The sequence below is a fragment of the Monocercomonoides exilis genome (assembly GCF_001643675.1).
Source record: "Monocercomonoides exilis strain PA203 chromosome Unknown scaffold46-794033, whole genome shotgun sequence".
Classification (NCBI taxonomy): domain Eukaryota; phylum Preaxostyla; order Oxymonadida; family Polymastigidae; genus Monocercomonoides; species Monocercomonoides exilis.
This window is the reverse complement of record NW_027150591.1, coordinates 126,851-139,596: the sequence shown is the minus strand read 5'-3', so window position 1 is coordinate 139,596 and position 12,746 is coordinate 126,851. Positions and strand designations below refer to the sequence as shown.

Here is a 12,746-nt window from a genome sequence, read left to right as displayed (position 1 = left end):
ACAATTCGTCTATTCGTAATTATATTCATTTGATAAAAAATTATGCATATTAAAAAAAAATTTTTTTTTTAAAGGAACTGATCTAATCGGTTATTTCGATTTTCATTAATTTTCTAAGAAAATATATTTTTATTTTGCCTTTGAAAGGATTATTTGGTTAACTGTTATTAACAAAATTATGAAAACCAAAGAAAGACTAAGGTGATTTATTGACCCAGACTTTATTTTTTGAATAAGTTGATTTGACCCACTTTTCTTATTATTTTAACTATAGCTCTGTGACCTGACAAATAACTTGAAGCCTCGTCTGTCACAAGAAAAAAAAAAAAAGTAAAAAATAAAAAAATAAAAATTGACTCTTAGTTAATTTGAGAATTCTTTTTCAATCATTCTTTTTCTTGATTGTCTCCTCTATTCTCACTCAACTTTCGTGAAATTTAAATTTAATGAAAATGAATTTGAATTAAATAAAAATTGAGCAATTTATAAAGCTATCCCATTTAATTCGTGCATTGATCAAACAATCCGTTATATATTATTGAAGAAATGTTTTTGTTATTTTTAATTCCATTTTGTTTTACTGATTGGGACCTTTCAAAAATGGTTCATGAAATAAATAATAGAAATGATGTTGGATGGACAGCAAGAGTTAATCCACATTTTAAATCATTTAATCAAAAGAAATTTCGATCTTTGAATTCTGCTCAACATAATCCTTCATTCAGCCTGCAATTCAAAAATGAATTTGTTAAAATTGAGGATGAAATACCTGAATCATTTGATGCTCGCACAAATTGGCCTAACTGTCCAACAATAGGTCATATTTATGATCAAGGCCATTGCGGCAGTTGTTGGGCAATGTGCTCATTTGAAGTATTGCAAGACAGATTCTGCATTCATTCAAACGGTTCAGAAAAGCCATGGCTTTCTGGGCAGGACATTACTTCTTGCGATTCAAGGAGTCATGGCTGCAACGGGTTTGTGGCTTCTAAGTTATTAATTTTTGAGAAATAAGCTTGAATTTAAAGGGGATGGACTGAAACGGCTTTTGAATATGCAAAAAAAGCAGGGGTACCAACAGAGGAGTGCGTTCCGTATTTAATGGGGAAATGTCATCATCCAGGCTGTTCTTCTTGGCAGACTCCAACCTGCAAAAAAGAGTGCTCGTCATTATCAAATTATAACTATTCTGTTTGCTTTTCTTTTTTATTGAAATTGTTAGATTTTTGTGCATTTGTGCATTTCTTTTTTTTAGTCAAACAGATATTATGCAAGTAAAAGCTATTCTATTCAACGTAACGTAGAAGCTATACAACTTGAGCTGATGAGAAATGGACCAGTGACTGCAGTGTTTACGACTTACGACGATTTGGCAGTGTATTGGAGAGGTGTCTACAACCATGTGATGGGATCTGAACAGGGGTTGCATGCCATAAAGATTGTGGGATGGGGCGTATGGAGAGAAAGCGAGCACATGTTGACAGAAGAAGAAAAGAAAGCAGAAGAAGAAAAGCGAAAGCGAATTGAAGAAGAAATCAAGAAAGAAAAAAGAGAAGATAAATGGCACGACTTCAAGCAAAACGCTTTGGAGAAAAGCAAGAAAGTGAAAAGGGATGAGACAAAAAATAACAAGGAAGAGGGGATTCCATATTGGATTATTGTGAATTCCTGGGGAGAAGATTTTGGAATGGATGGAATTCTTTTAATCAAAAGAGGAGTTAACGAGTGTGGGATAGAGTCGGATGTTTACACTGGAATACCAAAGATTGAAAAGAAAGGCTGGCTCAGAGAACGAGAGATTAGATACAGAATCCACAATTAAAATCAAGATCATCATGAAGAGAAATGAATAAAGAAAAATGCAAGCTCGATTGCTTCGTCTGCTTGCAAATTTTTGAGAATGAACACTTTTTCCTCTTTTGTTTTTATTAAGTATTATTCTTTATTATCAATTTCGTTTAGAATGTTTTTATTCTATCAGTTTTCAATTTTTTTGAGTTTTTCAATACATGCTTTCCCTCTCGATTTACTCTGTTTCTTTTGATGCATCATTCTACAACTCATTTAGAAATTACTGGACAGCTTAAATATGCATATGCGTCATGAAGCTTCGTTGACTTTTAAAATACTGCTAATGCAGTTCTTAAGGTTAATTATAAGTTGAAAAATTAAAAACACAAAATTTATTTAATATTAACCAGTAAGTTTTTATTAAGCAGCCGATGATATCTGTACGAAAAACCTCAAATAGACTCAAATACACACAAAATCAATCATCCTATAAGGATTTTCACAATAGAAAATTCATTTTCTCTCATTTCAAAATCTTAACATCTACATAGGTGCATTTTCTGTTCAAAAGATCCGTTTCAAGAGCTCGATGTCTGATTCACATGACCCAATGTAACACCATTTCATGACCTCGGCGCTATTCGATACCTTCCTCCGTTCATCTGCTTTCTCCTGGCACAAGAATTAAAATTTAAACTTGTCCAGCGTTTTTCAACACTAGCTGAGCTTCTTTAACCTTTTGCAATAAATCTTCCTTCTTTTGATACAATCTGATCAGTTCGGAAATGTCGAGTTCCAAAATCATACCAGTAATCTTTCCAGCACATACGGGATCTTCATTTTGAATTGTGGGGTACAAGAACTCTCCAATGTATTGTTTCTGATCATCTGGATTAAGAGAAGCCAATCTTTGAGGATCAAAAGTAGGCACTTGTGGCTGTTGATTAGGTGTTGAAATGTTTGAAGAAGGAGTCATTGGAGTCATAGAAGGTGTTGTAGATGCTGATCCAACTCCTTGTGAAGCAGGTGAAGCAACGGAAACACCAGATCCAACTTGAGAAGTTGGTGTTCCCATTGACATCAATGAAGATGGAGTGCTCATCATCGGACCAGACGGTGTAGTTGGATATCCAGGTCCCATTCCGGGAAGAATTGGTACACCTCCACGTTGTCCTGGAATACCGGGAATAAGGGCATGTTGGCCTTGTGTTTGGCGTCCCATTCCGCCCATAGCACCAACATGGCCCATTGCATTCATCTGTCCCATCATTGCGCCCATCGCACCTCCGACACCTCTACCAGCATGCGGCTGTCTGAGAGCAGCACCGCCAGTTGGTCCCATCGCTCCAGCTCCAGGTCCCATCATTCCCATCTGATTCATCATTCCTGCAACTCCTTCCATTCCAGCCATTCCACCAGCTGTTCTGCCCATTCTCATTCTGTTTTGCATTGCACCACTTTGAAGGAATGGAGCACCTTCCATCATCTGTGGGGTCATTGCCATCATCTGCTGCATATCAGAAGTCAATGGCATTCCATAGAATGATGTTCTTGGGGCTCTCATTGCAACTTGGTTGGAAAATGCTGACAATCTATCACTTCTTGGTTGTGCATAGTTAACTAATAAAACGTTTTCTGTTCCTTCAATCTTTTGTCCGTTCAGGGCAAGATACGCTTTTCGTGCATCTTCATCCTTTTCAAAGCAGCAAAAGCCGTATCCACGTGAAATACCTTGTTCACTTTTCATAACTTTGCATGAAGTGATTGGGCCATGAACAGCGAAGATTTCTCTGAGTTTGTCATCGTCAAAATCTGTAGGGAAACCGCGAATATACAAGTTGCGGAATTTTGTCATTTCTCTAAGTTGTCTCTTATATCTAAGACGTTCCCATTTTGAAAGAGCAATCATAACTTTTGCTGGCTTTCCTTTGAGAATTTGTCCATTCATCTTATCGACACATTCTTGAGCTTTCTCTTTTGTTTCGAACCATACAAACCCAAATTGTCTGGAAACACCTTCGCTATTCTTTATAACAATTGCCTTTTTCGGTTCTTCAATTTCTTTCACAAATTCCTTCAAGTCATCTTCTGTTGTTTCAGGATCCAATTGTGAAATAAAGCAAGTTCTATGAACATATTGATCAAAGGGTCTTGCAAATTCGACAATCAATTTTAATCCTTCAATTTCTTTTCCATTTTTCTGATCAATTGATTTTTGTGCCATATCTTTTGTTTCAAATTGAACAAATCCGTGAGTCGGACGTCCTTTCTTTCTATTAAATTCAGAAACACGGCACGACAAAATTGTTCCACAATCGCTGAATTCATCGTGAAGTTGTTTATTTTCAAAAGTCGAAGGCAAGTTCTTAACGCAAACGTTTGCTGCTCCAGAACGGCGGAGCGTAGCATCTGGTTGCGCCCACATCAAACGACATGGTTTTCCTCCTGGGACAATGGCTGTGTAATTGCAGATGTTGAGAGCCTTTTCAGCGTCTTCTTGTTTTTGAAAGTTGATATATCCATGGCAAAGGGAACGGCCCGGTGCATTATGGTCATAACATACCATAGCAGTAACCATGGTATTTGGTCCAAGTTTTTCGAGGATAAAATTCACGATGTGTTCCTTTGTGATTTCAGGAGTCAGATCGCCAATGAACAAGTCATGAGTCCTTGAAGAAGCAGATCCAAAATGAGCCATCTCAAAAATTTTATAAATATCTAATTTTAATGTAAAATTAATATATAATCACCTTTTAAATAGGTATGCGGCAGACTTTTTGTGATTTCAGATCAGAAATCTAAAGCAAAAGCGGAAATTAAAGAGTTGATTTTTCTCGAAAAAAGGGATATTCAAGATCATTTTTGTTTTGAGAAAATAATTCAATTTTCATTATTAATAAATAAATTAGTGCAAACAAATTAATAAACAGAAATGATATATATTCACGCAAGAATTGATTAATCTTACAAAACAAATAAAAAATTTAGAAAAATGGAAGATTATTTCTATTGGTCATGTGAGGTGAATCAATTATAGTTCGTCCTTGATTTTGTTTGTGTCTTCTGCTTCCTTTGAGTTTCCATCAGCTTGTTTCTGTTGTTCCTTTGCGCGTTGCTGTTGGAGTTGTTCGTATCTCCTTCTTTCTTCCTCCTCTGCCCTGTTCGCCTCTTCCATCTCCAGTTTCTGCTTGGCCATCTGATACTCCATGTCGTGTTCTCTTCTCCAATCCTCCTCTTCCTTCGCCTTCCGCTCCTCTTCGCTCATCCCTGCGGTGTCCTCCTCCCCCTCCCACGCCATAGTCTCTGGTATCTCCTCTTCCTCCACCCACTCCTCATCCTCCTTCGACCGCGCCTTCCCGTCTGCCCCCAGCACCTCCCCCGAAACAGTCACCTTCCTCCGCTTCTTCTCCATCCGCATCATCTTCTCCCCTTCTCTCTCTCTCTCCTTCTCTCCTTCCTCGCCTCCTGTCCCTCCCACAATAAACTTCCGGATCGTCTCAAACGTGTATGGCTCTTCACAGCGGATGGGGTTGACCTTCCCGTTTATTCCGCGGGGAAACAGAAGAAGCGACGGAATGCCTGAAAAAGACACTCCCAGCGACGCCGGCGCCGAATTCTGCGACACATCGAAGGTGCAGAACACGATGGTGGATGGAGGAATCTGAGGGACAAAGAGAGGAGGGCGGCGAGGTTTGGATGTGCTGTTAGAGGGAGAGGAGGAAGAAGAAGAAGAAGAAGTAGATTCATTTATCTTATCATTCGCACCGTCTTCCTTTCCTGTTTTCGCAAAGATCGACGGGGCGTTCGTAAGCGGGTAGTATGGCTTGGGCACCTTCACTTTAGCGATGAAGTTCCTGGCGACTTGTCTGTATGCCCCGAGCACATCGTTCGAGGCAGTCGAGAAAGGAGCATGGAAGAGCACGACACAATGATACCTCGGGTTGAGCACAACAGAAGAGAAGGAGTCTCCAACCACTTCGAGAATGCTCGTCGCGGCAGAGAAGGGAAACGTGGGGAGCTCTGGATGCCTCGAGATGAACGACGGATACGCTTCGGTCCCAAAGTCGGTGGCAGAGCTGGTTGAACTGGCAGAACTGGCAGAACTGTCGCTGCTTGCCTCCTTCTCCCCTTCCTTTGGCTGCCCTTCGCTTCCTCCTTTTGCTTTGTTGTTGTTGTCTGTCTCATTGGTGCGTGCCCTTTGCTCTTCGCTCAGCTTGATGGCAAGATCCAGCATCTCCTGCCTTCTCTTCTTCTCCTTCGCCAGCACTTCAGGAAACACACTCTCGTTGATTGGGATGTCTGGCGGGAAGAACCCCAAGTCGAACAGCGACTGGTTCAGTGAAAAGGAAGAAGAAGAAGGAGAAGGAGAAGGAGAGGAAGAAGGAGAGTATGGAATGGGCTGTGAACGGCTGGCGGGTGCTGCGTGTCCGTTGTAGAAAGAGGTGATGAAGCTGGTCAGTACTCGTTTGAACAGCGCGCCGTCGTAATGCACATCGTCTTCAGACAGAAGGCAGCTGGCAATTGAATGGCTGCCCTGTCCATTCACTTTGCCTGCTGTGTCTTTGCTGCTCTTGTCCTTTCCCTGTTCGCTGGCTGTTTCTCTTTCCCGCTCTCTCCTCATCTCTTCTGCAATGTCCAGAGGGAAATACACCATCGAGCGGTATCTCGGCAGCAACCGCACCGACGGCGATGTCAGCAGATGTTGTGCTTCTTTCTCTTCCTCCACTGTCACCCAGTCGAGATTGTATCGCTTCTTCTGCTGTGCATCAAACACTGACATCGGCGCTGCTATCACCGCAAACGGGAAGAACGTCGCATCCAGCCCAGCCTCTTCGCCTGTTGATGCTGCATCCTTTGAGCGAGCCTCGCTGTTTTCAAGCTTATTTTCCTGTTTCCCTCTTTCTCCGCCTTCTCCGCCTTCTCTGCTGCTCAGCCATTCTCTCACCCACTTCTTCCGCCTCTCGTTCCTCTCTGCCTCGCTGAGTGCACCCATCACGCCAGCCATCCGCCCGTACTTGTGAGTATCCACCCACACCACACGCAGCCGGTTCCGCACATCGTTCCCCATCGAACGCATCGACTTGGAGACAGACTCCACATCTGCCAGCATCTGATGCAGCAGAACAGTCACATTCGCCTCATACGGCGTGTTCGCCGACTCGGCTGCTGAAGCAGGCGCATCAACTGCTGTGGGCGTTGGCTCGCTTTGCTTGCCTGCATTTTCTCTCCGTCTTCTTTCCTCGCGAGACGCCTGCTTGATTTCCTCCATCTTTCTCTTTGCCTGACGCTTCTGTTCGTTGAAAGGGTCCTTCGGATCCAGAAACACAAACAGTGTAGGCGATGCTGCTTCCACGTAGTTGTGAGCGTTTTCTGCATTTATTTCCGTTAGCAGCGGAAGTGAAGCACTCTTTTCGTATTCAATAATCGAGTACCATTCCCACAATCCTTCGTATCTGTACACATTGTGCGGTATATTATCTTTGATCTTATCAGAACTTGGATTGTCACCATCGCTGACTGTTTCATCGCATTCGCTTCCAACTAAATGCATTTCGAGAACGCATTCACTTAATGTCTCATCCACAACTGCAGCATGAGCGATGCCTGTTTTTGATAATCCGGCAACAGTTTTAAATGCCATATATTCAGGCATTCCCAAATTCGGAACTCTCGCAACAAGAGTTTTCCTATTTGACAATATATATTTGTCGGCATCTTTGCTGTTTTTAAAAATTCTCAGCAACGGGTGAAGTTGGATTCGTGTCCAAGCATAAATCGCAGCTGCGGTGCGATCTCCAAAATAGGAAACTGATTCGTTTCCCCTTAAATTAAAAGAAATTTTAAATCAAAAACTCGGTTTTATATTAAAAAATAATCGAATTTTTTAAAACAAACTTAAAAAGTCTTGTCGTTGGAAATCCTTCAATCTTTAAATTTCGACAAAATGCTACAAATTTGTCGCAATTTAATTGAGCTGTTAAAACATCTTCGTCCTGCAAAAGAAGAGCCGCCTTGCTTAATTCTGGAAGCATTCGCTTGCTATGAGGGCACCATTGGGCATAAAATGTTACGAGAGTTGGTTGTTCTTGAACAGCCGAAAAATTTGCAGGCGTCAAAACAAGAGGCTTTAGGTTCTTGCTTTCCAAATGTTGTAGTAAAAAGAGGATTAGTGTAATTTTCCACATTGAATTTCCTAAAAAGAAAATAAACAAGATTTTAATTTTTCATAAATATGATGAAAAAACAACAGCAGACAATAGATATAAATCTATATATAAATAAATTCAGCACAAGAATAAATATATATTAAAATATATAATTTCGAACCTTTATATACCACGAAAACAAGGTAACAAAAACTTAAAAGCTTAAATATGGCTTTGATCACAAATGTTAAAAATTGTATTCAAAACTCATTTGTGCAAATTCTATGATCACAAAAGATGATAACAAACAGCATCGATTTTGTAACCATGCAAACCATCACATAACAATTTTTAATTGAGTGATTTATAAACTAAGACTTTTTTTATAATTTTGGTTTGAAACAAAAAAAGTGTTTTTTCATGCAGTCATATTAAGATAATGAAAATGGAAATGGTTAATGCACAAGATACGACCGGTCACAAAATTGTCATATGTCACAGCAATGATAACAACATATTGTGCACATAAGTTTTTTTCTGATGATTGTGTGCGGAAACTGTGAAATATCTTATTTTCGATTTTCTTGAAAATTCCGAATCCTGTTCAATTTTTAATGAAATAAATGAGTTTTTTAAGGGTTTTTATTTGTTTGCTTTTTTTATCACAGTTTTAATGATAGGGCTTTATCCCAAATCAACTTATTGGGGTTTAATTCAATTGAATATATAATTCAAATTTTTTTTACACAAATAAATTATATTTGACAAAAATCAAAAATACTCTATTCAAATTGGGAACAAATTAAAATGTATTTTCTCAAAGCATGTTTGAGTTCCTGCTAGTCGAATTTTTATTTTTTATCTGTTTTTTGAGATAATTGTTGAATATTATTCGAGTCTAAAAAATTTGTCCAATAGCATATTTAGTGCGAAATAATAAACTGATTCATCCAAAAATAAAAGTTTCCGCACAAAAGAAAGAAAGAATAACATTGTGAAACAGAAAACAACCACGTTACAATCATTCATACAAATTTTTATTAACGGTCGTATATTGTGCAATTACCATGGAAATGATTTATAATTTGCTTAATCAACATGTTCTCTTCTTTCAATTTTTCTGGAATTTTTCTTCTTAGATTCATCATCCAAATTACCATCATTCCAAATGTGGGATTTGTAAAATTTTCTTTGTAAGGACTTTTCAGCTGTCAAAAGAATTTTTTCTTTTTATCATCATTAATATTTTTTCTTTTTTTATCTCATTTTCTTTTCTTTTCTTTTCTCCTTTCTTCAAGTATTTGTTGTTCAGTTTTTTTTTCCAAAAAAATCGAACCTATGTGTTCTCTTTTTAAGAGTCACTGAAGATTCCTTTGAAAGGGTTGGCAATACTGAATGCAGCTTTTTTGAAATCACATAGCTTTTATTGAACGAAGAAACGGCAGTTGTTGGATGCAATGTTGTCTGAAAAGTTTGTGGGAAAATGTCAGAGATGGTCTCACATCGGAAAGAAATGGAAGAATCTGGATGCACAAAGTGGAGAAAACTGATACGTTCTTCGAAGATGGTAAAAACACCACAATCAAAAGGTTGTGCGATGAATGAAATGTGAAAAATAAAAGTGACGACGTCAATGCTGTTACGAGCAAATATCTGCCAGATATCTGGCTGAGCACGAGAAGAATGAGAATCAAAAAAATAAAAAATTTGACTTTCATGGTTCTTCATTAAACTATCCCTTCTTTCGATGATTCTATTTAATAAAATCTCTTTTGCATATCTTTTTTTTAAAATGCTTTCTGTCATCCATCTTTCGTTGTTATCCCAAACTTCCATCTGTGTGGCCAGCAGAACACCCATTTCCTTTGTAAATTTGTGGCATGGCAACAACATAACGCTTTTGAGAGAATATCCATCTGCAGCAGCTGCGACAACCAAAGTGGCATTTGGCATGTTTGTGGGTGTTGTTTGAAATCCAACTGGAACTCCCGAAGGGTGAATCACAAGAGTTTTGAAGGAATCAGACAGGCGGAGTGAAGATTCATCAGTGTTAAAGATCAAAGAAGGTGAATAATTATGTGAATCATGAAGGTATTGCAGAAGCTCGCAGAAGGGAAGAAGAGCTTGTTGGTTGGATACCGAAAGACGTTGGATATCCACATTTCTGGCCATGGATGCTTTGAGCTCTGAATTCCTTTTTGCAAATAAATATGGATATGCTTTTGATACATTGGCATTTTCATCAACTTCAGTTTCTGAACGTCTTTTTTTGTCGATGAGGACGGATTCCATCTGAAAAATAAATATTATTTGAAACAAAAGAATAATAAAGATGAAAACAAACTAATTCTCTTGTTCTCTTGGTATTCAAACTTCTTCCAGATAAACTTTCAATCTTGATAACTCCAACATTAGTATTTTTGTCATCTTCGTTAAACAGCTCTGACCTGCCTGTTTTTCCAACAGTTCTTCCGCTCTAAACTGCAGAAACTGCTCTTATGACTGCAGAACGCGAGAATACATTTGAATTTCTTGTGTCAGCAATTCAAACATAATCATAATCAACTATACGTGCCATGCGTTAATAGCGATTTTCAATTCTTCTATATTCAAATGCCATCATATTTATTTTAGAAGAATTATCTAGCTACATTCTTTCTTGTTTTGAACCTTATTCATACAAAATAAATATTGGTTATAATCTTTTTATTTTTGTTCAAAAAATTTTTTTTGATATGAAAAAAGAAAAAAAATATTTTCCGATCAAACCCTAACTTTGAAAGCACCGTTGCTATTTTTTAATTTCCTCAGGGTAGGCACTAATCAGAGATGGAGAAGCTAAGCCCCCCATCTCCACACCACACCATCAGAGATTAGGTATTGTAATTAAATATTAATTTACAACAACAGACTTTTTTTTCATTGAAAATTGTTAAAATTATACCTCTGTGACATGACAAGAGAAAATTGAAAAAATGACAAAATGACTGACAAGATATTTATGACTTGTCAAAAAAAGTTATTTATAATGATTTCATAATTCTTAATTACTAAAATAATTAATTTGTAAATATTCAAGAAATAATTATTATTATGAAAAAATTAAAATAAAAATAAAATGATCAAGTTCCCAATATTTATTTTATTTGACACGAAATGTCAGTTGAGGAATATTTTTGTCACAATTTATCATTGACAGTCACTGACGGTCACTGACAAAAGAGAAAAAACGACAAGATATTACATATGCTATCAACAAATCTTTTCCATAGTGCTTCGAAAAGTCTTTGGAAGTTTTAGCAATCGTATATTTTACGTTAATTTTAAAATTTTTATTTTTATTTTTATTTTTACTTTTTATTTTTATTTTTTTTTTATTTTTTTATTTTTTTATTTTTATTTTTTTATTTTTTATTTTTTATTTTTTTTTTTTTTTTTTTTTTTTTTGTGACAGACGAGGCTTCAAGTTATTTGTCAGGTCACAGAGCTATAGTTAAAATAATAAGAAAAGTGGGTCAAATCAACTTATTCAAAAAATAAAGTCTGGGTCAATAAATCACCTTAGTCTTTCTTTGGTTTTCATAATTTTGTTAATAACAGTTAACCAAATAATCCTTTCAAAGGCAAAATAAAAATATATTTTCTTAGAAAATTAATGAAAATCGAAATAACCGATTAGATCAGTTCCTTTAAAAAAAAAAATTTTTTTTTAATATGCATAATTTTTTATCAAATGAATATAATTACGAATAGACGAATTGTTTCATTCATAAAAATTCAGATCTTTTTCTCTTTGTCATTTCGAAAATTAACAGAAAAAATATTAACAACAGTGATATAAATCTTTTTAAACAAAAGTTGAATGGACGAATAGAAGGAATTTTCTTCTTTTTTTTCAATGTTTCACAATGAAAATTTTTGAGAGATTGGTTGGGATTACAAATTTTCATAATACAAAAAGAAGGAGTACAAGAAGTGTGGATCAATAATGTGTTTAAGTGATAATTTTCGGTATCATGCCTTTTTTCGGTGAATGAATTATTTTTTGGCACAAAGAAATGTGCTAAATCCTTTTCAAAGATACGTTATATACCTTCAAATTATTGTCTTTAAAACACATGTTTTCACTGAAAGGCAGAGAAGTGCATTTATGTTTTTTCACAAAAGTATTTGATTGATCTCAAAGCGTTTACAACAAATATTTTTTTCATAAATTTTGATGGTAAAAAGATGATATCAAAAAGATTCACACATTTGACAAAGGATTCTGTTCTGTATTGAATTTTCATATGTCATAACGACAAATTCAGAAAAGCCGTTTTCTCAGATACACATGTCAAAATTTTTTTAAGAAGTTCTTTTTGTTTAATTTTCAAATAAAGAGAAATTTCATATTTCGATCAAATTTCTGTTTCCACTCATCTAATTTTGCAATTATAAAAACAAAATCTTGACAATGTTATTATTTCCATTTATATGAATTTTCATGATTGGGAACGGAAATTTGATCGAAATAGGAAATATTTATTCTTTTAGAAAATTTAACAAAAAGGAACTTTTCAAAAAAAATTTGACACATATGAGAAATTTAAGATTAGAAATATCGACATCTTTTCTTAAGCTTCTCATAAAATTTTTTCGATTGTTAAATCAGTTCATTTGATTGCCTCAAAATATCATCAAAGATATAGTATTTAGAAACATGAACATTTCAAGACATGTTTAAGTTTCAAACCTATGCCAAAATTTTTAACAGCTGGGAAAAGATGGACGGATCATTGAAATTGTTGAAATGATGCTTTGACGTAG

The 12,746-nt window shown here is 36.3% G+C and overlaps 3 protein-coding genes across 3 annotated transcripts; 1 reads left to right on the top strand and 2 right to left on the bottom strand.

The window, feature by feature from the left end:
* Window positions 1–532: 532 nt before the first annotated feature.
* MONOS_14442 (putative Fruit bromelain) lies at window positions 533–2,107 on the top strand. The gene is made up of 3 exons (XM_067867243.1): window positions 533–977; window positions 1,029–1,191; window positions 1,256–2,107. The coding sequence occupies exons 1-3, from the start codon at window positions 547–549 to the stop codon at window positions 1,820–1,822; spliced, it is 1,161 nt and encodes a 386-aa protein (XP_067721526.1). The 5' UTR covers window positions 533–546; the 3' UTR covers window positions 1,823–2,107.
* A 75-nt stretch (window positions 2,108–2,182) lies between these two features.
* MONOS_14443 (putative polyadenylate-binding protein) lies at window positions 2,183–4,591 on the bottom strand. The gene is made up of 2 exons (XM_067867244.1): window positions 4,566–4,591; window positions 2,183–4,509 (listed from the first exon to the last, which is right to left on the bottom strand). The coding sequence occupies exon 2, from the start codon at window positions 4,487–4,489 to the stop codon at window positions 2,483–2,485; it is 2,007 nt and encodes a 668-aa protein (XP_067721525.1). The 5' UTR covers window positions 4,490–4,509; window positions 4,566–4,591; the 3' UTR covers window positions 2,183–2,482.
* Window positions 4,592–4,650: 59 nt separating this feature from the next.
* MONOS_14444 (Protein disulfide-isomerase) lies at window positions 4,651–7,976 on the bottom strand (the record flags this gene model as incomplete). Its single annotated transcript, XM_067867245.1, has 2 exons — window positions 4,651–7,613; window positions 7,687–7,976. 2 exons carry the CDS (start codon window positions 7,974–7,976, stop codon window positions 4,823–4,825), a joined length of 3,081 nt encoding a protein of 1,026 aa, XP_067721524.1. The 3' UTR covers window positions 4,651–4,822.
* Window positions 7,977–12,746: the final 4,770 nt, after the last annotated feature.

Bases quoted from the DNA above. Each gene is read 5' to 3' on its own strand.
- MONOS_14442 (XM_067867243.1), top strand. From the start codon at position 547: ATGTTTTTGTTATTTTTAATTCCATTTTGTTTTACTGATTGGGACCTT. The intron at 978-1,028 runs GTTTGTGGCTTC...TTGAATTTAAAG, and splicing joins AGGAGTCATGGCTGCAACGG to GGGATGGACTGAAACGGCTT. The intron at 1,192-1,255 runs GTTTGCTTTTCT...TCTTTTTTTTAG, and splicing joins TATCAAATTATAACTATTCT to TCAAACAGATATTATGCAAG.
- MONOS_14443 (XM_067867244.1), bottom strand. From the start codon at position 4,489: ATGGCTCATTTTGGATCTGCTTCTTCAAGGACTCATGACTTGTTCATT.